Genomic DNA, 27942 nt, shown 5'->3' with positions numbered 1-27942 from the left:
TAACGATGCCACCCATTGAGCGAGATCTGGGCTGCTCTGTCTCCAAACACACGCAAATACAAATACACACACGTACAAAAGACACCCACTCCCAATGTCCTGTACACTCTTTGCAACCCACTTGGAAAACGTCCTCCCCATTGACAGGCACAATGGCCCACATTCCTCCTAAGTGTGTATGGACATGGTTTGTTGGCACTTCTAGTGTACTTCAGTCCAATTCAGTCTGTCTCACACAGCTAAACAGAAGCTCTCACTGTGTGTCCCGATATAGAATAACCTTTCTCGCTCACACTTCCCTCTGAGGCCACACATGACACTCTCAAAATAATACCATTTGCCCCGACTGCCTACCTCCCCATATTGACAATGTTCCTCTTACGCTGGAACATGAAGTAAATAAGTTTTCTGTTCATCCCTAAGACATCCTTCTCTTTTGGCGTGATTCATATGACTCAGATCCATTGAGGGTACAGAGACGATAATTTGATATTCACACTCTGGTTCAAATAAAAGACTGTGGATTCAGATGCTAGTTATCTCACATATTGCCCAGTGGGAGCAACAAAAGATGTCAGTCATCACAGAATAGGAAAGTAAAGAACGTGTCTGCTACTAAGAGACATTTTTACAGGTTACTGCATGTTATGTTAGGTGTGACCTGGTTTATATTAGATCAAAAAAGCTTCACATCGCATTGATGTTTTTGTGTGTGAAAGGAGCCAAATGTTGCTTAGATTTCTGCCTAACTTTTTTTTTCCATTCGTGAATAATTTCAGGTTTGTTCCCCAGATCTGTTCCTTTTATATCGAGCTGAATAATATTCATATGCTAATATGGCCAATCTCTTGGGGTCCCTCTTCTCAATCTAATCTCACTAGCACCTCCTGAAGTGTGTGTCGCTCACAGCCCCTTAACACCTGTATTCACTTTCCTGTCGAATAACAGACCACATTATGTGATGAGATAAGTCAGTTAGAGCAAATTTACATCTAGCAATGTTAAAAAAATAATTCAACAGAAATGTTTGGATGAACATTTTTATGTGTTCTATTGCTTAAAATTCCAAACAAAATATATTCATATCTAAATTGAAACAGGAGAGGATGTTTACAGTGATTTTCACCATAGTTAAAGTGCTGGTCTTTGGCACAATGCAAGAAAACAAATAAATACATCAATAAATTAGTTCTGTCAAAATTAGCGCGTTAACGCAGGCGATTCATTTTTTCTGTTTAATGCAATTAACACAGGGGCGGGGCTAGGGTTGGCCGACCCATTTACAACGGTTGCTTCAGTCTCTTTTTTTCTTGTCAAGAAGTGCATTTATTCAGTTACAGAACGGGAGATGTTTCAAACGCGCGCTCCAACTTCACTTCAGCAAATGAGCACGGAAACTGTGCTCGTAGTACATGCTCTTCAATTGCACACACAAAATATCTTTTCATATCAAAGCATGAATGAAACTACTTGCATGCAATGTCGTGGTCAGCTAAGTCATTAGTACCAAAAGGGTGATTAAAGCTGCCTGTAGACTGTGCGAGCATGTTATATATTATATATGAGTCACATTTAAGAACATGTCTCTGAAATGGTTTTCAAAGCTGTCCTGTCTCCCTCATCTAACACATACGATTCAACTCATCAGTTCATTAGTAGAGACTTTAAGACCTGAAGTGGGTCAGAAAAGGTAAAGAGAGTTGAGAGAAAATACAATGCATGTCAGATCTGCGTCACGTTCAGCAGCGGCAAATAACCTAGCTGCTGTGATGTCTGTTCATCAAAGAAAAAGAGGAAATCAATGACTTTTCTAGCTGTAAGGATTCATCTATATTTAATTTACGATTTAGTGTCTGATAACTTCAATTGCTGTATATTTCTGCTGAAGGGCACAGGTAAATATGACATTTATTATAATGGGTTTATGTGAAGATTGTTTTAAGTACACTTAAAGTAGAAGTTATTTTTTAAAAGTCTAATGAATGTTAAAATGGATATCTCAGTTGTACTGTAATGTTGAATGGCTATAGTCAATTTGGGAAGTCGTGGCCTAATGGTTAGAGAGTTGGGCTCGTAATCCAAAGGTTGCGGGTTCGAGTCTCGGGCTGGCAGGGATTGTAGGTGGGGGGAGTGAATGTCCAGCGCTCTCTCCACCTTCAATACCACGACTGAGGTGCCCTTGAGCAAGGCACCGAGCCCCCAACTGCTCCCCGGGCGCCGCAGCATAAACGGCTGCCCACTGCTCCGGGTGTGTGTGTGTGTTCACTGCTGTGTGTGTATGTGTGTTCACTGCTGTGTGTGTGCACGTTGGATGGGTTAAATGCAGAGCACGAATTCTGAGTATGGGTCACCATACTTGGCCGTATGTCACTTCACTTTCACTTTTTCACTTTCAATGGTTAAATATTAGGGGGAAAAATAATTGTGATTAATCTCATTTAATATAAGAAAAATGTGCTATTAATTAGTTATTTTTTTAATCGATTGACAGGACTAAAATAAAGAAGTAAATAAGCAAGCCACATTAAAATAGAATTCAGGTGAAATACATACAAGGATGCATTAAATTGATGAAAAGTGAAAGAAAAGACAATCATGATGTTCCAGAATATTTATATTAAGTAAATGCTGATTTTTAACTAACAATGTTAATGTTTGTTATCCACAAAAATATTAGGATTTTTTTTAAACTCAGCTTTGCCATCACATGAATAAATGTATAAAAACAGAAATTGATTATTTACAATTGTAATGTTTCACAGTATTACGGATTTTATTTTATTTTTGATCAAATAAATGCTACATAAGAGGATTTTCTTTAAAAAAAAAAAAAAAAAAACCCAAACCCTTCTGAATATTGTAGACTATTTCACTTCAAACATGGCTCATCCAAGCTGATACTTTGAGCTTTTAACCTTCTGAATACAGATATTTCAAAATGCTAATATGCATGCAATTCACATGCTTAATTCAGTACTCAGAAAAGAAGATGAAATTCAATCGACTTCAAATGATCAATTCATCTTTTTCCTATAACAAAAAAAGTTAAAAACAGCTTTCTGTCTAAAGCTCTTTTAGCCGTTAAAATAAATATGTCCTGAAGGTATAGAATTAGATGGGCCTTTTCATAGTTTAGCTACTCATTAAACCATTTAAAAATTTTTGATTTTTGATATTGTAATTATTTCATTCCATTGACTATTATAATCATTCCGTTCAATTTAACCTTCTTAATAAACACTGCATATTTGTTTTTGAATCATAGCACTGCAGCACTTATGGGAACAACATTACACAATAAGTGTAGATTTGTTTCAGCACAGACCTTGCCTCTCGAAAGATTAAGCAGGTGAAGTGTGGATGTTGTTTGGGAATATGGTTGGGTGTTTTCCTCGACAAGCTGGGCTGGGTGTTTTTCCTCGACAAGCTGTTACATGTGGCAAAAATGATAACACTGCGTGAAGCCTCAGGGATTTCTGATTACTCACCACACTCTTTCTCTCCCACAGTGTCTCCAGCACGCAGACACACACCCTTCACATTTACAATGCATGCAGATACACGCTGAAACACATGTGCATTCAGAATATATTTTAAGACAAAAGTAGGAATACCTTTTGAGTTGGAGTGCGTAACACATATTCTTCTATTGTCTGAGCAGAATTGTCACTGAACTATGCTATTCAAAGGCAAGTTTCTGTGACAAAATGAAAGGAAGATTCCAGGTGTAGCTGAACTAAAGTTTAAGCTTCATTCTCATGCTAATTAAGAGGATTTCTTCCCTGTTCCCCACCCAACTTCTCAGGTTTGGACCATATTATAATTTCTAACCATATTTACCTTCTGAAATTAGTTTTTGCTCATATTTAGTTTGCTTCTCTTCATATCAGAGGTTTTGAAGTGTATACTGACATCTACTGGCCTGGATGCATGAGGTTTGTTTACTAACAGATGCCTCACTGAAGCTGTTTGCTTGTCTTCTGTTTAGTTCCTTTTCATCTTTGTTTTTCTCCATATTACACATATTCATGTGGACATTTGTGGATTCATTCTGAAAATATTTTGATAAAAATAAGAATTAGTTATTAGTAATTTGGACAGTTGCTTGGCATGATTGGTCATGTGATCTCAATATGGGGCTCCCTTGATTGGGAGACCCGGGGCCTGTTTCAATAAGGAGGTTCAACCAACTTTGAGTTTAAACTTGAACTCTGAGTTGACTTACCGTGAGATGGACAATTCATAGTTTGGGGTTTTAGAACGGCTGAATTGTGTTAGTTCATTCAACTCTGAGTAGGCTGAGTCTGAGTTTAGACAGTCATGATCAGCGGAGCGCCGAAATTGCAATTAACCATGGGAACAGCACCCGACAAAAAGACGTTCGTGTCCACGTCAACTTTAATTCTTAAATGAACTGTTAATAACTTATTAACTGTCATGATATCAGAAGAGAAAACTGTAAATTGTTGAACTAATATTAATTTTAATGGTATCCCATGGCAAAAAAAAAAAAAGAAAAGAAAAAAAAAAAAAAGAGAAAAAAGGAGAAAGTATAAAAACACAATTCAATCAAGGTAAAGCTTTAAGCATAAAAGGTTCATGGGTGTAGGCTAAATGACTTTACAAACATGTGACTACAGCTTTTCCCACTACAGTAAAAAATTTCAAGCGGTTTCATCTAATTATTATTTAGTAACTAGTTCCACAGACATTTTACGTTCAATCATTTTTTGACTTCAAAGTGTTATCTGAATTGCTATTTATTAGTTTGCTCAACCTTTCCTGAACTAGTTTTATTGTCCATTCAACTAAAATGTTTTAATTGGTCAAATATTTAGAAAATTACAACAAGTAATTTCAATTAAAATGTAATCATTTACTCCATGTTTTTTTATATGTTAATAATAAATTGCTGGGGAGCTACATAAACATATGTTTATAGTTTAACAAAATTATTAAAAATGATTAACTGGTGTTTATCAGTCACTAAAAACACACACATTACAACACATAATAGCCTTTATTTAATAACAATCTCCATTTATAACATTTTTCGTACAGACTAAACACAGGAATGAAGGAAAAAAGTCTCCTACATCTTGGATGGCCTAAGGGTCAGTAAATTAACAGCAAATTTTCATTTTTGGGTAAACTATCCCTTTAAAGCTCCAGTTGACAAATATTACATCTGTAATACACTGCAAAATTTGAGTTTAAACTTTGTTTAATGAACTAAGAAAAAACTAAACAAGCTAAACTAAATGTTAGCAAACAAACAATTACAAATAGTATTACTGTTCACAATTACATCTTAAAAATGAGGCAGAAGTAAAAAAAATAAAATAAAATAAGAGCCAGGTGTTACAGTATATAAAATCAAGTCAAGTCACCTTTATTTATATAGCGCTTTATACAATACTGATTGTGTCAAAGCAGCTTTACAGAGTGAAACAGGAAAATAGTTGTCAGTAATGCAAGAGGACAATAACAAAATTTTTTTCCAGTTAAAGTGAGTTAATTGTTGATTCAGTGTTGATATCATCCAGTTCAGCTCTCTTCCAATAATGTCTGTGCAATCAGCCAAGCATCTCCAAATAAGCAAGCCAAAGGCGACAACGGCAAGGGCCCAAAACTCCATCGGTGACAGAAATTGAGTAGAAAACCTTGGGAGAAACCAGGCAGATGCATGGCGTGGTTTAATTCTAGGCTGCAACACAGGTCAGATTGAGCAGTGGACTGTCTGGTTCTCGTGGCCAACGAGGTCTTCGGAGGGGATCTGTCTCTGTAGCTCATCGAGCTGACATGGTCTCCGCTGACATTCGGGTCATTTCTAGGTGCTGATCCACCATCTGATATGGATACGGACAGGATCTGGGTGGCTATGGTGATCTTGGAATAAGAATGAAACAGACTAATATTAGCGTAGATGCCACTGAGAACAATAAAGCACATTATAATTGTAGTAAAAACTCTAAACATTTACACATATTACCTGGAATGATAGCAATAAACTCCCAGTCTTGAAAGTACACACAGTATGTACAGTGTTCTCCATAAGTATTGGAACAGTAAAGACAAAATTGCTCTGATGGCTGTGGAGTCAAGACATTTACAAATATGATTAAAAGATGAATATGAGACAAGACTACAGAATGTCACATTTTATTATTGGGTGATTCAACACAGATGTTTTACCAGCTAAGAAGTTCAGCACTTTTAGAGTTTCATCCGTCTATCTGATGTGAGCATAAGTATTGTAACAGTTGCCTCGCAGGTCTTTCTAAGTGATCAGCTGTGTCCTGTTGCATTAATTCTTCAGATATTAAAAGCAGGGAATGTGTAGCATCAGTTATATCCATTACTTCTGTATTCTGCATCTTGCATTCGATGATGACACACAAACCAGGATGAAGATGAGGAAGCTGACTTTGAGAGAAAAGCAAGCAATTTGGATGCTAAAAGAAAAGAGGAAGTCAATTAGAGCTATAGCAAAAACAAAGGGCATGGAGAAATCAAGAGTTTGGAAACCACCAGCGACACCAGCAACCAATAACGACCTGATCGGCTGAGAAAACAACAGTAGTTGATGACAGACAAATCATAAAAGCTGTGAAAATTAACCCTAAAAGACATGTCTGTAAAATCAGCAACAACTTCCAGAAAGCTGGGGTGATGCTCTGACAATCTACTGTCCTCAGGAGACTTTGACACAGAATTACAGATGCTACACAGCAAGATGCAAACCTCTGACCAGCACCAAAAATAGAAAGGCAAGATTAGAGTTTTGCCAGAAGAGTTTTAGAACTGTGTTTATGGACCGATGAGACAAAGATGAATCTTTATCTAAGTGATGGGAAAGCAAAAATGTGGAGAAAAAAAGGGAACTGCAAATGATCCCAAGCATACAGCCTCATCTGTAAAGCATGGTGGAGGTGGTGTCATGGCATGGGCATGCATGGCTGTCTCTGAAACAGGCCCTCTCAACTTTACTGATGACTTAATGTATGATGACAGTAGCAGAATGAATTTGGAAGTGTACAAAACCATCTTGCCTACCAATATTCAAGAAAGTGCCACCAGATTAATTGGGAAGTGCATCATATTGCATCAGGACAATGACCCAAAACACCCTGCCAGTTCAGTCAAGGAATTTATAAGGGCAAAGAAATGGAAAGTCTTACATTGTCCAAGTCAAACTCCAGATTTAAATCCGATTGAACATGAATTTCACCAGCTGAAGAGGAGAGTAAAGGCAGAAACTCCACAAAACAAGCAACAATTGGAATTGGCTGCATTAAAGGCTGGTGAAAGTCTTTCAAAGGATGAGACCAAGAGTCTGGTGATGTCTATGGGTCACAGACTCACTGCTGTGATTGTGTGCAAGGGATCTGCAACTAAATAATAGCTTTTAATCTGCCTTATGTTCAACTGTCCCAATACTTATGCTCACATCAATGAGTGGGATGAACTCTAAAAGTGCTGTTCTTTTTATTTGGTAAAACATATGTGTTGTAACGGCTAATAATAAAATGTGACATTCTGTAGTTTTGACTCATATTCATCTTTTACTCATATTTGCAAATGTCTTGACTCCACAGCCAACAGAGCAATTTTGTCTTTACTGTTCCAATACTTATGAAGGGGACTGTAGTTGCAGTGGAGCGGTCTGGTTACGTGCCAGTGTTTGGTGCCTTGGAAGAACTGACTGGGTTGCATCTGAAATCTTGCAATGATGACAAAGCACCAATGAAACTTTGGCCACACCCTGATGGAGAAAGAAAAGTACATTTAAGTTCAAAAAATTAAATGATGCCTTTTAAATCAATGTATCAATATCAGTTAATTAAATTTGTGATTAAACAGAAGTTGCAACTATTTATTTATTTATTTTTAGTTTTGGCACAAATCCATTCCACAATCCATTGCACAACCGGGAGAATTGATGCTGACTGGATTTGTAATAGAACATGTACATTGCATATTATAGGGCTAAGTTACCTTAAATAGCATAAAAATAATATCAAAATATCTGCTTGTTATTGATAAATACCTGTGGTGACGTTTTACAAATTGATTGATCAGTTGTTCCAGTGTTTACTGAGCCACGGTCTTCCCCTGACCCTGTGCAGTGACTCGTGTGCACGATCTGATTCACTACCTAGGGAACTGACTGAGACGCTTTGAACGGCCTTGTGAAACGATTCAGTTCGGAATGACGAACTTCTCTTCTGAAGTGCTTTCACAAGACCAGAAATGCAGTGTAACGATAATCCGCCCCGTTTGAAAAGAGCGACATTTCACTGTGACTTCTGGCTTGTTGTTAGTCACGTTTAATGTCGTCTTTTTACTTCACAGGACAATTGCAAAAGTTTACACATGCAAAAACCCATTCAACACGCCCATGTTAACTTCAAATGAGCGCATTACTGTGGTTTACATTAAGTTATACGTTTCATAGATTTCGGTTAACGGCTTATAAAAGAGAGAAAGACTGCGCAATCTCTTCATTCCTTTTCACGGCACGGAAACACAAAAATATCATACAACATGCCAAAATTAGCTATAATTCATTGTTGTAACACAGCTTTTGACATTGTGTTTTATGGATTAAACAAAGTGAAAGACCACATTCCCTTAACTTAAATTTCCCTCAGACGTATTATACAACGCTTATTTGATGTTTTTAAATATGTTGTACATTTGTGTATAAAAATATACATTTTAAATAAAACATTTACACCTTTTTAATATATGTTTTGATAAATTCAGTCTAACGTTAAGTACAAATATCTATTCAGTGCCAATCGACTTACCTGACGCCTGAACTTGACATACACTTAAATATCCACTTTTCTTCGGCTATACAACTCATAAACACTTTCTAAATGTTCACTCAAAAAAATCGAATATGTTGCATGATTTTTTTGTTACATTTAGTCTAAAAAATAACATTTATTAGTGGCACTTAAAAGTCACTGTCAGGCACGTGCACATGCAGAATGATCCCAGTGTTGGCTTGATTTGTTTTTATTAGTTTAGTGAACATTTAGCATTCTGAATGTTGACTGGATTTGTAAATAATTTTTTAATATATATTTGTGCAGACTTAATATAATATGTCTTCTCAACTAAGCCCAAGCAATACAATTAGTTCAACTTAAATATTTTTACCCTTCCAACATTTTGTTAATTGGATTTTTTACAGTGTGGGGTAAATTTGGCTTCTAACTTCTATGGCTCTATTTTAAGTGATTGTTTAAACTTAACACCTTCATAAGCATCTCCTTCTCTATTCATCCTGCTTACTTGCTTTGTTTTCTTTATTTTCTCTCCCCCTCTCTCTGTTCACTTTGGGTCTGACCTGACACACTGCAGTCCTTCTAGACCTGCTGTTAATGGGGTCTTTCAGCAAACCACCCAGACTAGAACAAACACACTCATTCATGCGTTTCCAAAATGCTAATGCGGCTGGTTCCCGACACATTTTCAAGGAGTTCCCATGTCATGGCATGGTGTAATTCCTCACATAGACAGCCATTAGTGCTGGCAGCCAGTGGCCAACAAGGCCCTGACATAGACTGGCCCTAGTGGCCCCTGGTAAACAGGCACCTAAATGCCTTTGGCAGAGACAAGGAAATGCAGCTCTATTTCTTAAGTGCTTGAAGGTTATTATATTGGTGCAAGAGTTTTTTAGTAGTGCATCAAACTGCATTGTATAATGTGCTATTTTTGGTCATTATAGGTATTTTTAAGACACCTAAGGTATTTATATTTATATAAGGAAATTACTATATAGCAACTCATGTCCAACCAGAATGAGACTGCAAAAATTAGAATTTTATAGTTAATGTGGCACAATTATATGAATGCAGTTATTTATTAATTTCCAAGCGTTTATAGAATTATATATAATAATGCATGTAAATACAATTATGATCATTTTAATTATTATGATGACAAAAAATTATTCTACTGAGAGGCCAAGGAAAAAATGCACAATATTAATGATTTTAACATTGAGTTTTTAATAAGTGAATTCTAAATGTTTGAATATATAATTTCATAAAATAATTATTCTTTAATTAGAACATAAATTCTTATTATTATTTAAAATACTCTGTGTAATAATGTGATAATTACAAAGACAAGCACGCAAGTAACACATTCAATTAAACATTCAAATTTGAAGTGAAATTTTGAAACCCTATACTTCAGTAATATTTGCTTTATTTACAACATTATTTTTTCTACATTATCATATTTCTATTTGGATAAGACTTTTATTGTTGCTACTGGAGCTATTTAATATTAAAAAAGTGGAAATTCCCTGGCTAGATCATAATGCACACTATATTAAAATATTTTATGTACTGAACTTATCGTTCTCTTCAGTGTTGTGGAGACACATCTGGTTTTAACTCTTGAGTCTTGTGTGAATTTGATTGATAGGCAGTGGTTTCCTGTTTATCTGCTGCGGGGTTCTGTCATAACATGTTGTGAAGATAATAATTAAAAAAAAAAATGTTTGGGATAAATCAAGAACGATATGCTCAGCAAGTTGGGGAAGAATGCTGGCACCCAGATTTTTACAGCTGATGATCTTAATTCCATCACAGAAAAAGGAGCTTTGAGTTCAAAGCTACCATCAAGTTCTTTTTGTTCTCTGTGCATATAGCACTCTTATCTGAAACACGGCAGTACCTAAGCATCTACTCGGCAGCACTGAACAGCTTCTCTGGAACTCAGCCCTGGAGGATCCTTTGAAAGTCCTGTTCTTATCACCCGTACTTCTTTACATTTGAGAAATGAATCATACGTTCATGAGATCTGATTCTGGCCTCCTGATCCAGACAAAACTTTCATTTCTCAGTATTGGTCTTGTTTTGTGTACACAAACAGTGCAGACCCATCAAATGAAGAAATAAAACTAAGTGTTTCTTTTAAAGAGTCAGGTTTCATAACCTCTAGCCAAATTTGATATTACTGCTTTCACATTTCGCATTCTTGTCTCTAAGTAACGTGTGTCTATTATCAAATCAAAGTATCTGGCCCATTATTAATTAAAGTTCCCTTCTTGTGATTTCTTCACATACTCGTTGTTTTTTAGACGCTACATGAAAACAGTAATCTTATTCTGTTTATTTATTTACATATTTAATATGACTAAATCTGATACTAATTATATTTGGAAATAGGCCAAATCAAATATTGAAAAATATTATATCTGGACAACTTACACCTTCTAGTGAATGTATCCTCAGGAACGTGAAAAGTGCTTGTCATTAATATATTCGTATTTATATCATAAATTAAGATTTTGTTGTTGATTTTTAAAAGGATAGTTCACCCAAAAATGAAAATTTGATGAAAATTTACTCACTCTTGGGCCAAAATGTAGATGAGTTTGTTTCTTCAAGGGAACGGTTTTGGTGAAATTTAGCATTACATCACTTGTTTACCAATGGATGCTCTGCAGTGAATGGGTGCCGTCAGAATGAGAGTCCAAACTGCTGATAAAAACATTACAGTAATCCACAAGTAATCCACACCACTCCAGTCCATCAATTAACATCTTGTGAAGTCGAAAAGCTGTGTGTTTGTAAGAAACACGTCTATCCATAATACTGCTTTCTCCAATGAAAAAGTCTCATCTGAATCAGGAGAGAAATATGCACAAATCAAGCATTTAAAAGTAAAAACAGTCTAAATCAGTTCTGCATGGACTTTTCACTCTAATAAGCATTATTATGTATTATGGACTCATATTTTGTCCAGAAGCAATGGTTTGAAGTTAAATAGTCTCTTTAAATAGTCCTCCCAAATCTCTTAAAGCAAACCTTAGTTTTGTGCATTTGGGAAAGGTCTATAATATCAATGAATTGAATGTATTTTGCAGTAAGGATTTTGTATTACCATATATTTCATTAACTAACATCATTTAACTTGTGAATAAAATCAGACTAAGCTTTGCCATACCTCAGGGTAGTATTTCATTTTTAGGCGTCTTTTTTTCCTCTACCAAGACTGAGATTACAATATCTGGGCATCTTAATGTGGACTTGCGTACAATATGGAAATGTGGCAGTGGTTGCATAAGAGAGCCTTCTCTTCTCTGGCTGTGTGTTATTAAAATGATTAAAGCAGACAAGGTGCTGTGCAGGAGTGCTGACAGCCCAGGATGTTTCTGAATGGTAGCGAGATGAATGGGATGTTCCGTCACTCTCTTCCTGTCTGTCCCAGATACTTCCCAACTTTCACTGCGTTGCTGTGAGGCACAGATTAAGAGCTCCTTCCCCTCCTCTCTCCTTCTTTCTCGCCCCATCATCTCTCTCCATCCTGCCATCCTAAATGACTGCTTGCTGATAGAAATGCTTGATGCATTTTACAAAGTTTTGCAGTTAGCATTAAAAATGCTGTGTTGACTAAACTGTATGTGAATGGAAAGATGTGCAAAAATGGCAGCAGGTTTGGCCATTTGGGAAAATTAACACATGAACTAATGCAGTGAAGTAATACAGACCATTACAGGCGGTTTTAATTGTGCTGTTGGAACTGTAATATAGCATAGCAGTTTTCAAAAACGGTTTTGCTTTAGTATCCAAATTTAACACAGTACTACTGTAAATGGTATGTAGAAAAAGTTTGTGTACAAAAGTCCTTAAAGACTTTTAAATGTATTTTTAAATGGCTTCTAAATATTTTCAGTTCTGTTGACTCTCAGCAGCCAATAATTGAACACAAAACACACTTTGGTCCATTCAAGTGAACCAGCATTTACTATAAGATCATGGTTCATGGAACATTCTTCTGTTATCTGGCATTGTTTTGTTCATGGTTTATGAGTATGAATAAATGGCACTCAGCCTTGTTGGCATCAGCATTTTGTTTTTACATTCATATGCTTAAGACGCATTCTGCTGTGGTGCTCATGTGAGTATTGCAGGTTCCAACCTGCAGTGTCCATCTTTTTTTTTTCTCTCTCTCATGTTAGGCATAAATTTCACAATTATTTGAACTTATAACAACTATCCCAATATAATAAAACAAAACTTTATTAAATAATTTTAATATATTATTATTGAATTACTTTTAATATTTTAAGTTTAATTTAAAAAATTTAGTTAAATATTTAAATACTTATTTCTTTTTATTTATTACTTTGCTGTGCTCTCTGCAATATTATTATATTTACAGAACAGCGAGTTGGTTAGTGAGCCTAACATCTGGAAAACGGTTAATAATAAATGGATTTAGCGAATTGACTGGATAATGGGACACACCTCATGAAACTAGGATGTTTGGTCTCCTATCCCAACATTTAAAACATTAACTCCATTATAAGATGAAGAAAGACAATAATGTCTTTGTATAAATTCCCATTGGTCATGTCAGACAGAATTAAAATGAATTAAATGGACTTGTAATCCAAATGCTTCCCTATTATGTAAGCCACTATAGCTTATCGTCATTCAATGATATTCTTTTGAAATGGGTTTTCTAGAAACAGGATAGGTAGCCACACGCTTCCCATTGACTTATCATGCCCCTGTGTTTGTTTAGCCCCGGAGTCACCTCCCTACTTCTGGTATTACTGGTTCTAGCTTTCCTGTCAGAGGTTTGTTGTAATGTACATGAGTGTTTGTGCTCCAGCGAGTGGAGTTCATGCTTGTTTGGTCTGACTGTATCGGTGCAGGTCAGAGGGACGACAGCCTGTGAGAGAACGAGGATATCCGAAGGTAATTGGATCTGTCTGTTTTGCATCTTATGCATTTTGTGGAACTGTTATTTAACTGCTTATTATACAGAAAGTGTCTCTTTTGGTGTAAGTTCTTCCCTTTATGATGAGCATGCTATACAATTTATGGTATGACAGTGTAACTTTGGAATTTTGGTAGCAAACATGCACATGCTGATTATGTTCATGGGGAAAGAATGTAAAAACTTAAAACTAAAAAATACTTGGAAGCTGGCATAGAAGTAATTTGCTTGTTTCAACATGCAAATCACATGTTTCTTGCACATACACACATGTGTGCATTTCAACACTGTTCTGTCTCAGAAGGAATGCTGTTAAATTTTGAGCTGCATGCAGGATTTGTGACTGATCTGCTTTGACATTTGATGACAATATCTGTAAGGTCTGATAATTATTTTTGATTTGTGTGCATACAGTAGCCTCAAAGGTATTTGAATGTGTAAGGCATATGACAACATGATCCAATAATGTTTTTACATTTGGAAAATGTTACAGTATTATATATGTGTTCATATTAAACAGTAGGATTTTTTTTTGGTAAAATGTTTTGATTGAAAAGCATGCTTATCTTTTATTATATATATATATATATATATATATATATATATATATATATATATATATATATATATATATATATATATATATATATATATATATATATATATATATGTATATATATATAGGTAGGAATTCTTCCACGGCCCGGTAGTGGGTCACGACCCGGTGGTTGGGGACCTCTGCATTAGATTGATCGAAATGACAGTAAAACATAATGTTACAAAAGATTCTATTTCAGATAAAATTTGTTCTTTTTAAATTTTGATGTAAGTCGCTTTGGATAAAAGCGTCTGCCAAATGACTAAATGTAAATGTATATATATATATATATATATATATATATATATGTGTGTGTGTGTTGCAATGACATTCATAAACAGTATTCAAAAGTCTGGGGTCAGTATGATTTAAAATAAATTAATTAATAATTTTATTCAAGGTCTCCAACCTTTTTTACACCACGGACCGGTTACATTTATCTCACGGACGGGGGGGTTGTGTAGGGGGGTGGATGGGGTCTTTAAAACAGGTCTATTCATCTATACTGTTATCAGCACATGTTGAAGTAGATTCGTCTCTTGTCGTCTCTGAGAGAATATGCGCTGTTAATGCAGCGGTTTTTTTTTTTTACGGTTTTTTTTCACGTTGCTTGTGTGATATCAATCGGCTCGCCTTTATGGTTTAAAACAGAAATATTTCCAGTATTGCGACGTAACCGCAAACCCCATGCATATGTTTCTTAAACGCAAGGATACATGAAAGAGGAAACAAATTGGTATGCCACGCTGTCTGAAACATGTCTCTATTCTTGTGAGCGCTGGTCCGTATATCACGATCCGTTTAAGCCCTAATAGCCTATATGACAGATCAGAGCAATCTTTTATTTACTAATTTAACATGAAATCGCCAAATTGCATCTCCATATCAATAGCATACAACGAAAATACAGAATAATTAGAGCAATCATTTACACACAATAAATAACAGAGCGTCATATCTATACACATTTTCCCCCAAATGTTCTCGCGACCCGGTAGGAATTCTTCCACGGCCCGGTAGTGGGTCGCGACCCGGTGGTTGGGGACCTCTGCATTAGATTGATCGAAATGACAGTAAAACATAATGTTACAAAAGATTCTAATTCAGATCAAATTTGTTCTTTTTAAATTCTGATGTTTCTTGAGCAGCAGATCATAGAATTCTGAAGGATCATGTGACACTGAAGACTAAAGTAATGATGCTGAAAAATCAGCTTTGCCTAACAGGAATAAATTACATTTTTTTTAAATATAATCAAATACAAAACAGTTATTTTAAATTGTAAAAATATTTCACATTCTTACTGTTTTTACTGTATTTTTGATCAAATAAATGCAACCTTGGTGAGCAAACTTTAAAACTTTAAAAAACTGCCCCCTATTTTTGAACAATAGAGTACATTTTTAATTGTAGCTTGTTCATATACTGTATATTAGTGAGAAATAGAAAGAAAGAAAATGGAAAAGAGAGAGAGAGTGGGAATGTGTGTATGAGTTGTGACTTGTCCAAAAACCTCAAAGTTTTCAAATGTGAAACCAGCCAACACAAATAACCACAACATGATGAATCTCACAAAATTGGTTTCTTATGTGACAGGTGTCCTAATATAACTCTAACACTGCAGTTGTAAGACTTGCGTACAGGTCGTCTGTGAGCCGACATACATGCTTCTAATTACAGGTGCTTTTATGTTGTGGCATCTAGCGTGAATGAATGTTACTGTGTCACAGGGCTTATTAGTTGTCTTTCTAGGCCGCTTGGATTTTCTTTACTTACTCTCTGGCATTTTTAAAGCTTTGTTAGTGTTGTCTAAATATTTTAATGATGTCGTAAAACCTCCGATGTAAAGATAAAGAGTTACATTTGAATCATGACGAATTAATGAGTATGTTTGCTCCAGACAAAGGTCAAAAGGCAGCTGTCACAGCAGGCTGTGTTTTGTTTGCAGTGATACTGGCATGCTATGAACATGTTGAAGTTGACAAATCTTTGGAATTCAGGGGCAGTGTCTTGGTACAATATAGGCTTTCTGGTCACTTAATGAGAGACATGGCTTAATTTAGGAACGTTTGACTCCTTATTTGATGATCTTGAGCAGCTGCTCATTATTAAATGATGTCAAGTTGGAGGCAACATCTATAAATCAAAATGAGGTTAAACTTAGAGTAGTTTAATTCCCCATTAGCACTGTGATCTATCTATCTATCTATCTATCTATCTATCTATCTATCTATCTATCTATCTATCTATCTATCTATCTATCTATCTATCTATCTATCTGTCTGTCTGTCTGTCTGTCTGTCTGTCTGTCTGTCTGTCTGTCTGTCTGTCTGTCTGTCTGTCTGTCTGTCTGTCTGTCTGTCTGCCTGCCTGCCTGCCTGCCTGCCTGCCTGCCTGCCTGCCTGCCTGCCTCTGCCTGCCTGTCTGTCTGTCTGTCTGTCGTTCTGTCTATAGTTCTATTGTGCTGTCTATCTTTCTATCTACAGTGCCGTGAGAAGGTTTTTGCCACCTTCCTGTTTTGTACACTTTTTGCGTATTTGTCACACTTATAAGATTCAGGCCATCAAAAAATTTAATATTACACAAAGATAATGCAAGTAAATACAAAATGCAGTTTTTAAATTATGATTTCATTTATTAAGGGAAAAAAGGGATTAACCACATTATTTTAGAAAGCTGAGTTCAATTTCACTCGCCAAACCCAAGCCTGATTACTGCCAGACCTGATGAATCAAGAAATCACTTAAATAGAACCTGTCTGACAAAGTGAAGCATGCTTAAAGAGCAAGACATCATGCCACGATCTAAAGAAATTCAAGAACAGATAAGAAACAAAATAGTGGACATGTATCAGTATAGAAAGGGTTGTAAAGCCATTTATAAGGCTTTGGGACTCAAGTGAACCACAGTCAGAGCCATTATCCATAAATGGAGAAAACATGTAACAGTGGTGAACCTTCCCAGGAGTGGCCGGCCTACCAAAATTACTCAAAGAGAGCAATGATGACTCATCCAGGAGGTCATAAAAGAACCCAGAAAAACATCTAAAGATCTGCAGGCCTCACTTGCCTCAGTTAAGGTCAGTGTTCATGACTCCACCATAAGAAAGAGACTGGGCAAAAACGGCATCCATGGGAGAGTTCCAAGGCAAAAGCCACTGCTGAACAAAAAGAACACAAAGGCTCATCTCACATTTGCCAAAAAATATCTTGATTACCCCCAAGATTCTTGGGCAAATATTCTGTGGACTGATGAGACAAAAGTTGAACTTTTTGGAAGGTGTGTGTCCCGTGACATCTGGCGTAAAACCACACAGCATTTCATAAAAAGAACATCATACCAACAGTCAAACGTGGTGGTGGTAGTGTGATGTCTGGGGCTGCTTTGCAGCTTCAGGACCTGGATGACTTGTCAAAATGAATGGAACCATCTGCACTCTATCAGAAAATCCCGAAAGAGAATGTCCAGCCATTAGTTTGTGACCTCAAGCAACAACGGAAAAATGTGCTATTATGTGGTAACAAACAAGACACATACTGTGCTTGGTACACGTGGTAAATATGTAGTATTTACTAACAAGTGTGTGTTAATGTTAAACTGCTCTCCACAACGGTGCTTACAAAGTTTGAAAAATTGGTAATTCCTGTGTAATGTTTATGTAAAATGGTCCTATTTCCATATACTTACTATGTACATCTACCATCCAATACTCAATAAGTACCTTGGAACATGTTTATACCCCCGACTTGAGTACCGCATAACTTGTTCTGTACATTAACTAATAGGTACATACACCAGTACTTACATAATATATATATGTATATATGTATATACATAATAAGTATATGGAAATAGGACTGTAAAATAAAGTGCACCATTTTACATAAACATTACACAGGAATTATCAATACTTCAAACTTTGTAAGCACTGTTGTGGAGAGCAATTTAACATTAACACACACTTGTTTGTAAATACTACATATTTACCACGTGTATACCAAGTACAGTATGTGTCTTGTTTGTTACCACATAATAGCACATTTTTCTGTAGGTGCTGCACATTTACCATGTACATACCATTAGTATGTACAGTAATGTGTCTTATTAGTTACCATGTATGGATACTGTAAGGACCTGCCTGTTTGTACCCACTTGTCCGTAAGTATCTAATTAGTTACCATGGACGGGCACTACCTGTAAGTGACCATTCTTACCCACACTTGTCTGTATGTACAAACTAATTACTATGCATGTATGACTGTTAAGTACAGCCGTGTTTCTTATTTGTTACCATGTACATGCACTTCAGGTAAGTACCTTGTGTTACCACTCATTTGCCTGTAGGTACAATATATTTACCATGTATGTACCAGAGAAGTACACGTACTGTAAAATAAATGATGTTTTATTAACAAAGTTCGGGAGGAGCACGTCAGATACTTAGCCTAATTAATCACAAGTGGTACGCAATCAAGTCAATCAACTCACGGACATAAATACAGCTGACATACCTGCATTCATTTGACGGTCTATCAGCATCCCTCCACCACCCCTTCTCCACCAATATCACTAAGTTCTCACCATACCATGGGGGGATACTCTGGGTTCGGGCCATTCCCGAGCTCAGAGCCCTTCCCCAGGACAGCACGCCAACTACGTATTACCATACTCGCCAAATACGCATTACGTAACTCGTGCTAAATATATGTAAGTGTGAACTCGTGAAAGAGCTACCGGCAACTCTATATTAACTTTTTAGTTTATTGAACTCAAAGCAATACCAGACAATTGTTTCCCCTCCTTGTTACTCAAACAGCTTATGCCAGCATTGCCAGTTGTAAAGTGCATTTCTATATAACGTTTACATTGCAGTGTACACACTATATGCAAAAAGTATAGAACTTTGTGTCCACTATCTATATTTTGCTTGCTTTGTGTGTATATGTCTCTGTCTAGAATCATGTGTTGTTGCATTATGCATTGTATGTTCAGCTGTACCGAGACATACTGTAAAGTGAGTGTGTCCTTCACTCTGTTATTAAGGCTTCGTTTGTACTTTCTATATGCCATATGGTGGTAGAAAGCATTAAGTACAATAGGCAGGTCAAGCAGACCACAAAATGACACAAAGCTCTAAAAAAATCATTATACTCCACTCGTTAGTCATCAAATTAAGCATAAACATAAAAATTGCCTTATATGATTGTGATTTCAACACAAGCTGTGTTTTATCAACAAGCAATTGTGTGTTGTGTCTTGGCACAATGCAATCGGGGTGCATCCGCCGACCCTATAAGACGGTATTAGGAATTAAGACAATAGTCTTCATTATACTATAAGAGGATTTTCACTGTTGACACACTGCATGCTACTATCACTAATCAAAGCAGTTTCCTACTTGACTTGACTCATCAAACCACACGTTTCTGTTTACGAATGATTATAGAAGGATAAAATGATTTCAAGGTTTGTTTTTTCAGTCAAATCGCTCAGTGGCAACGTCTCTCCAGACTGCTGTGTTTTCATGTCAAGGTTGTTCTGATACGTTCCAGCACTTTCCGGACTATTCTTTAATGGTTTGTGAATAGCTCGGCGGATCAGGCTTTATTTGAATCTTTGTTAAAGGTTTAGCGAGCCTCCTATCCCGGTGAGAGGCTTTGCCGACATATGTCTCCTCACTGGATCCCGCTTTGCTGGAGTGCCGGGGCATGTTTTGGGACTCTCTCTCTTGCTCTCTCGCTCTCTCTGTTGGAATTTGAAGAGCATGCTGAGAGTTTGGATGCTCAGTCTGAATGCTGTTTAATACTATCACTACCACCTCTTGAAATTACTGTCTTGACTCCATGTGTGTGAGTGTGTACTTGTAAGTAAGCAGAGTTTCCTTGTTCTGTTTAGTTGGCTGTTTGTTTAATGGTTAAAGTGTGTGGTGACAGTGAAGCAAATGAAAAAGGTGTACCTGTAAGCCTCAGCAGTTTTCTCTGATGTTAGTCTGTGGGATCTTTCTGTATTCATCCTCTAGGATTAATGGATGAAATATGCAGTCATGTGCTTCAGTGAGTCTGTCTTCCTCGGGCTCATTGTTTGATTAACTTGCTGCTTGTGGTGTTTTTAATTTGTTCATTTGAAATAGATCTGTAAATAATTACATTATGATTTCAAGTGGATGTATTTGGTTCAGTTATGCTGTTGCGGTTGATAAATGTGACATTTGTTTGCCAGAATTAAAGATCTCAGTGGTTTTGTGTTTGTGAATGGTGTCAGAAGTTTACTCCATGTTGTTATGAGAAGCATCAGGCACTTGTGTCATATACATAAGGTGTATTATATATATATATATATTTTTTTTTTCGGAAGATTGATACATCACATTTTGTGTACAAAATAATCTGTAAAACTAGTTTGTTTTGATGAAATTCTGTAAATATAAAGGCACCTGCAGATGCAAATACGTTTAATTTAAGCAATACATATACAATATTTTCAGCAACACCTAAGTATACCATTTAAACACTACTGTTCAATTGAACATTTTGTTCATCCAAAAATATCATGGTTTCCACCAAAATATTATGAAGCACAACTGTTTTCAAAATTGATAATAATAATAAGTGTTTCTTGAGCAGCAAATCAGCATATTAGAATGATTTCTGAAGGACCATGCGACACAGAAGACTGAAGTAATGATGCTGAAAATTCAGCTTTGCCATCATGGTATAAATTACATTTAAAATATATTCAAATAATACTAATAATAATTTAAATTATAATTTTTCATAGTATTGCTATTTTACTGTATTTTCGAACAAATTAATGTAGCCTTGATAAGCATAAGGGACTTCTCTCAAATATAAACAGTATATATATTTATAGATATATAATTTCCAACTCCAGACTTTTGCATGGTATTGTCACTCTGCAATTTTGTTTACTCATTTTTCTATGTAAACATGCACCAGATGGATGACTATCTTGACTATCATTCTCATTCATCTTGAAATCAACCATCACAGTTTTATTTTGGTTTCACTTGGCCCTTTGAAATTTTTCAACAGAACCACTATCACAGTTCTATCACAATTTCCTCTTCTGCAAAATCTCAGTATTTCAGGGCATCACAGTTATCAGTGCAATTAGTGTGCTGATTCCTCGAGTCCATCCAGGTGTTTTGATTGCTCTTCGTGAGACAGGGGAAGACTTGTCCACCCAGCCTCCAAATTATGAGCTAGGGGCGAGAGTGAGGCAATCTATCACCTCTGGCCACTCTTGGATGAGGAGAGTTAATCTGAGGTTGATGCTGGTAATTTGTGGAGGCGGCTTGATTCTTTGCAGCTTGTGAGTGTAAACGATTATGTGTGGAATGAGCCTGCAGTACGAGCGCGCTCACGGTTCAGCAGCCTTCATGGAGGCGTGAAGGCAAACAACGCACACGAGTCAGCGAAATAAACAACGTCAAATTCTTTTCTCAGCTGATGGCTTTCATTTGAGCCTTGTAACCTTTGTGTCTTGACTTTGCACATGCTAAAAAAAATTCTGAAGCTTTTTTCTTTTTTTTTTGAAGCTGCACACATCGAATATTCTACCATATTTTCCATACGCCTTGATTACATGTGACTATAAATAATTATATCTTGCTATTTTCTGTGAGTTTGTTAATGATGATAATTAGGCAGTATTTTGTTGAGTTTGTTTTTGAGCTCGTACCTTGACTGGTTTAGGCATATCATGGACAGCTGACACCCAAAACTTTTCATATTCTTTATATTCTGTGTAATTGCTGGGTAACACCAGTAAAATAATTTTAAAGCCTGATATTTGCTACCTTGAATGGATTTTCAGGGCCATTTTTACCTTTATAAAGGCATTTTTCTAACCTTATAAGATGTGCACATATTTTTTTTCCCAATAAATTCAATCAATAAATTTAATTTTAGTAATAAGACATTATAGAGCAGTTACCAATCAAATGAAATTAGTATCAGCTTAATTAAGTATCAGGGAAGTCGTGGCCTAATGGTTAGAGAGTTGGACTCGTGATCCAAAGGTTGCGGGTTCGAGTCTCCAGCCGGCAGGAATTGTAGGTGGGGGGAGTGAATGTCCAGCGCTCTCTCCACCCTCAATACCACGACTGAGGTGCCCTTGAGCAAGGCACCGAACCCCCAACTGCTCCCCGGGCGCTGCAGCATAAAATGGCTGCCCACTGCTCCGAGTGTGTGTTCACGGTGTGTGTGTGTTCACTGCTGTGTGTGTGCACGTTGGATGGGTTAAATGCAGAGCACGAATTCCGAGTATGGGTCACCATACTTGGCTGAATGTCACTTCACTTAATTTTTGCAAAGTTTTTAGGTTTGCACAGACTGTAATGCATTTACACTGCAATTACAATTGCTTAACATTTTGAATATGTAAATATGAAATGGTAAAAAAATGAAATTGTGCTTTAAATATGAAAAGAAAATGGACAGTAGCTGGCAGCAAGTAACTGTCTTGAGCGAGTCAGTCATGAGTGAGTCACTGAGTCATTCGTTCAGTAGGCTGATTCATTTAGAAATGGAGCAAGTGACTCTCTGCACCACATGCCATTTTATAACCTGAACTAACCTCATCCTGTCCTAAAAACGTCAAATACTTTGATATTTTAGGAACTTATTTACATTAATGAGTAATGAAGGTCTGAATGGGTCCTTATGATATCATTTCCTGCTAGCATTTTTCTGTAGGTTTTTTGCACCACGTGACTTGATTTTGCATGTTTTTGCAGACAAATGCATTTAAATATTAATAAATAGCAGTGATTAACAGTGAAGCAGTTTTTTTTTCCTCGCTTTGGAAAAAAAATGGCTTTAAGTACCCCCAAAATATCAAAATCAGTTTTAATACAGAAATGAAAAACATTCATCATAGAAAAGGTGTACTCGAGTCACTGTATGTATGAATTGTAAGTTTAATGTATTTAGGGGAAAAATAGTGTCACATTATTGACCCAGTTCCTATATTTGATTGCAGATTGCGTTGATGATTTGCATCAATATAATCTTTCTTTTACTTGAGGTGAATTTTTTTTAAAAGCGTATCACCTGCTATAAATCCAAAATGTTGTGAAACAGCTAAGACTACCGGTTCAAAGCGAACAGCTCTTCAAATCCCCTCTCAATTTTGCTGTAAAAGGATTTATTACAGTTTGTTCTCTATTCTTACTCTTGTACTCTTTTATGTCTCTTTAGATCTTATCCTTATCCAGTGAAGAGCTCTTGCTAAAAGAACAACTCTGTGAGGGTGTTTTCTGCATTTCATTCACCTTTGTCCTTATCTGCCGGCTGGGATGAGGGGGCTCATGAGCCTTATTGCCGGGCTCCTGTCGGCCTTCTTCTCCACTACCCTTGGTCTTTATTTCCCTCCTCACGGTGAGTGCCAAGAAAGTTAAATTGTTCTCAGGTGTTTGTTCTTATTAATGCAACTTCAACTTAAGGCTATGATCATTATTCAGCAGTATTACATGTTATTATCCAGTAAACTCTTCCAGAAATAAGCATCCTTTTTAGCACAGATGACCATCTCATCAGCTCTTTTATCCTGTAATATGTTTCCTGTAGTGGAGCAGCTGCCGACCATCACCGCTCAGACCTCAGGCTCTCTCATTACCTTGCCATATGATGAGAACGTCCTGTTCAAGTGTGAAGCCAAAGGCAACCCAAGACCTACGTGAGTGAGATGTCCGGCACCTAAGGATGTCAGAAAAACTGAAGAAATATCCAAATGAAATTGCCTTTAAAGGGTTGAAAGAAGCTTAGCCATTTCTTTGTGCCTCATGTGAAAATTCAAAATGAAAATAAGGTTTTCTATGGCAGCGATGGTTCCATGAAGAACCTTTAACATCCATTTTTTTTTCCTTCATGTGCATGCCTAATAGGCGTCTGTTGTGTTTATAACTGAACAGGTACCGCTGGACGAAAGATGGGATGGATTTCGACCCGCATAAAGACCCTCGGCTCATTAAAGAAGAAAGTAGTGGGACCTTTGAGATACCCAACACTAAAGAGAAAGTGAAATACCAGGGAAAGTACAGATGTTATGCCTCAAACAAGCTTGGAACTGCAATATCAGAAGAATCAGAATTCATTGTGCCTAGTAAGTCACGGTTCATATATCCCCTGTTACACATTATCTCGGCTGCTGATCATGAAATTAATCTAGCATAATTCAAAAAATTCTAGTGTTGAGAATTTCCTCAGATCTGTTCCAAGAAATTTGCATATTACATATAACCCCTTAAGCACGTCCAAAATGAAGCTGCTCAGCTGGTTTTTAATCTTAATAGTGTCTTACTGACAGTTTCACTGGTAGGCTATCTGTCTTATGCTTTAGTAAGAAAGTGACTTTAAAGGAGTTTATTTGTGTTGTTTTTGTGCTTGCTCACAGTGGTACCCAAGTTTCCCAAGGAGAAGACAGAGCCAGTGGTGGTCAAAGAGGGTGATTCGGTGGTTTTGGAGTGTAACCCGCCACAAGGAACTCCACCTTGGCAGCTGTACTGGATGACTAAGGGTAGCTCAAGACACTTTAAATCAGTTTCCTGCACATAGAGGGATCCAAGCATAATGAATTTATTTTTAGTCTGAATATCACTCCTTCAGATCTGGGTTATTATTGTTAACCAAAACTAAAATCAAATCCATAATAATTACAGAAACATACAACAAAATTAACAAAACTTGAGTGAAAATGAAAACTATAAAAATAAAATCTAATTCAAAATATTAATATAATAGTATATTAATGATACAAAAATATCACTGCTTCAGATTTCCTCAGCTGTCACAGCAAACATTATTGTTTGTGATATGTCAGTCATCTTGTTTTTGGCTAAATGGAGAAACAGATGCATGCATATATTTCAACCAACTGTATATAACTATCTCTGCTGGCGCCAGACTGGAGTTCTACCGCCTCCGCTAATAACAGGCTTTTGATTATAAACGTTACATGTTGCAATTTGTAAAGAACGCTGGGAATATGTGACATTTAAAGAATTTAATTCTTTCCATCAAGCAAGTAAAACAATAAATCAGTCAATTTCAAAAGCTCACACCTGAAAACAGAACAAAACTTTACAAGTAAACAAAATGCCATTAAAACCAAACATTAACATTTATTCAAAAGGCCCAATAATATGCATTTTGGTTTCAATTTTTTTTTTTCTAGTTTATTATTTTTTAAATTCATAGTTCACTCAAAAATGAAAATGCTATCATCATTTACTCATGAGTTGTTCCAAACCTGAATGAGTTATGAGTTGCAATGCAATATTTTGAAGAATGTTGGTAACCAAACCAGTTTTTGGTAGCCATTCACTTCAATAGTATTTTTTTTTTTTTTTTTTTTTTATGGAAGTCAATTGGAACCGGCAACTGTTTGACTACCAACAGTCTTATAATTTTTTTTTTTTGTGTTCAGCAGAAGAAGGAAATTCATGAAGGTTTGGAACAACTTGAGGATAACAGAATGCAAATTTTATTTATTAATGAATATTTTTGGTTGAACCATCCATTTAATTATATTATTTTTAATTTATATTAAATATTATACATATACAAAGAAAAAATAAGAAAAAAAATGCTCTTAATTTTTGTTTTGTTAAATAAATAAATAAAAACTTCCTTAAAACAAGATATATTTACTTGAGCAGAAAATAAATATTAGATTTCAGAGTAATTTAATGAAATATAATCAGGTTTGGGTTTAGTTAGGGGTAAGAAAAATACATTTGAATTATCTGTTTGAATTATTTTTTTAACCCCCATTGGCAAATAATTTTTTTTTACCTTGTTATACATTCCTTGTATGACCCTCTCTAAATTTCATTAACTTTCTGAGAAGGAAATACTTACAGTATGTGATTGTTCTTCTCAAGTAAATGTACCTTGTTTTAGATATTAATCCTGGATAGCAAGACAGTTGATTAAAAAAGCAATGAGTGTTATTATTGTACATGTCTTCACTTCTTGAGCTGAAGAGGCGGCTTAATCACGTTGAGCCACCTACACTTCTTGAGAGGAACAAGAATGCCTGAGCATTCAAAGCTCTACACATGATGCCTGTTATCTGCTGTGCAGTCTGCCAGATGGGACTGTTTCTGGGCGGTTTGGATGGTTGCCCTCTCCGATGTCCTGTTGCTCGTGTTAATCTAACCCTCCTCTCTGTATTGTTCTCAGATCTTCGACACATTGAACAGAATGAGAGGGTGTCCATGGGCCTCAATGGGAATCTGTACTTCTCTAATACACTGGTGGAAGATAGCCACGATGACTACTGCTGTTTTGCCTCCTTTTCCAGGATACGCACCATCGTTCAGAAACCCCGCATGGTCCTGACGGTTAAGCCAAGTATGTGGCATGAATCTCACAAACATGATAGCATTTAAAGCAAATGAAACAGAACATTGTTTTTTTCCACTAACCTTCAAAGGTTTGGGATTGGTAAGATCTTTCAGTGTTTTTGAAAGAAGTCTTTTATTTGATTAAAAATACAGTAAAATACTGTAATATTGTGAAATATTGTGAACTGTTTTCTATTGTAATATATTTTAACAAGTAATTTATTCCTGTGATCAAAGCTGAATTTTCAGCATCATTACTCCAGTTTTCAATGTCACATGATCATTCAGAAATCATTCGAATATGCTGATTTGATGCTTAAAAGGAACACTCCAGTTTTTTTGGAAATAGGCTCATTTTACAACTCCCCAAGAGTTAAACAGTTGAGTTTTACCGTTTTTGAATCCATTCAGCCGATCTCCGATATGACGCAGCACCTGAAAGCAGTCCCCAGCTATATCATAACTAGTTACCTAGCTCGGGACTACTTTCAGGCGCTGTGTAATATCATTGCACCTGCTGCACCCATGGTACGGCAGCAAATTTCCTTGATTATTACGCTGGAACGAGAGTATGGTTCCTAGCCATATCAGCTTAGAAAATTGAAACTTTTCATTTTCCGTCGGTCTTAGTACACGATGTAACTACAGAAGAGTCAAGTTTTCAATAGGAAAATTGTCGAAACTTTTTAGTCATTTTTGATGACCAAATGCTAATGGTCTAATCCGATTCAATGATCTATGCTAAGCTAAGCTAAAATTGCTACCACCAGACACGGAGATCGGCTGAATGGATTCAAAAATGGTAAAACTCAACTGTTTATCTCTAGGTGAGTTGTAAAATGAGCCTATTTCCAAAAAAAAGTGGAGTGTTCCTTTAAGAAACATTTATTATTATCGATGCTGAAAACAGTTGCTGCTTAATATTTCTGTGGAAAGAGCATTCATACAACATTAAACATGTATTTACTATCACTTTAGATCAATTTATTGCATCCTTTCTGAATTAAAGTATTAATTTCTTACAGCAATCTTACTGAACCCAAACAGTTTAAAATGAATTGTGGTCTGTAGGGTGTGCATATACATATTTTCACAACTAACCTATTAATCACCATATCAATGAAGACCTGTTATGCTGGTTTTGGGCGACAGGACACATTCTTGCTTTCATGAACAGCTGGACAAAAGCAAAACAGAATGACAGCTCTACTGTCAA

General features: G+C 36.2%; 1 protein-coding gene across 4 annotated transcripts in view; it reads left to right on the top strand.

Annotated features, from left to right (window-relative positions):
• The window catches only part of LOC306859698 (neural cell adhesion molecule L1-like protein), a 66006-nt gene that overhangs the window by 8059 nt on the left and 30005 nt on the right, over window positions 1-27942 (top strand). For 2 of the 4 annotated variants that reach the window (XM_079400888.1, XM_079400886.1), the window contains exons 1-6: window positions 13609-13736; window positions 23578-23757; window positions 23947-24055; window positions 24291-24481; window positions 24773-24895; window positions 26563-26733. In XM_079400888.1, coding sequence (XP_079257014.1) covers window positions 23676-23757; window positions 23947-24055; window positions 24291-24481; window positions 24773-24895; window positions 26563-26733 — 676 coding nt within the window. In that variant the 5' untranslated portion in view covers window positions 13609-13736; window positions 23578-23675. Of the gene's footprint in view, window positions 1-13608; window positions 13737-23577; window positions 23758-23946; window positions 24056-24290; window positions 24482-24772; window positions 24896-26562; window positions 26734-27942 lie in introns of those variants that run through there. The other 2 variants (XM_079400889.1, XM_079400887.1) reach the window with 1 other exon arrangement.

The sequence above is a fragment of the Barbus barbus genome (genome assembly GCF_936440315.1).
Source record: "Barbus barbus genome assembly, chromosome: 40".
Lineage (NCBI taxonomy): Eukaryota > Metazoa > Chordata > Actinopteri > Cypriniformes > Cyprinidae > Barbus > Barbus barbus.
This window is presented reverse-complemented; position numbering and strand designations above follow the sequence as displayed.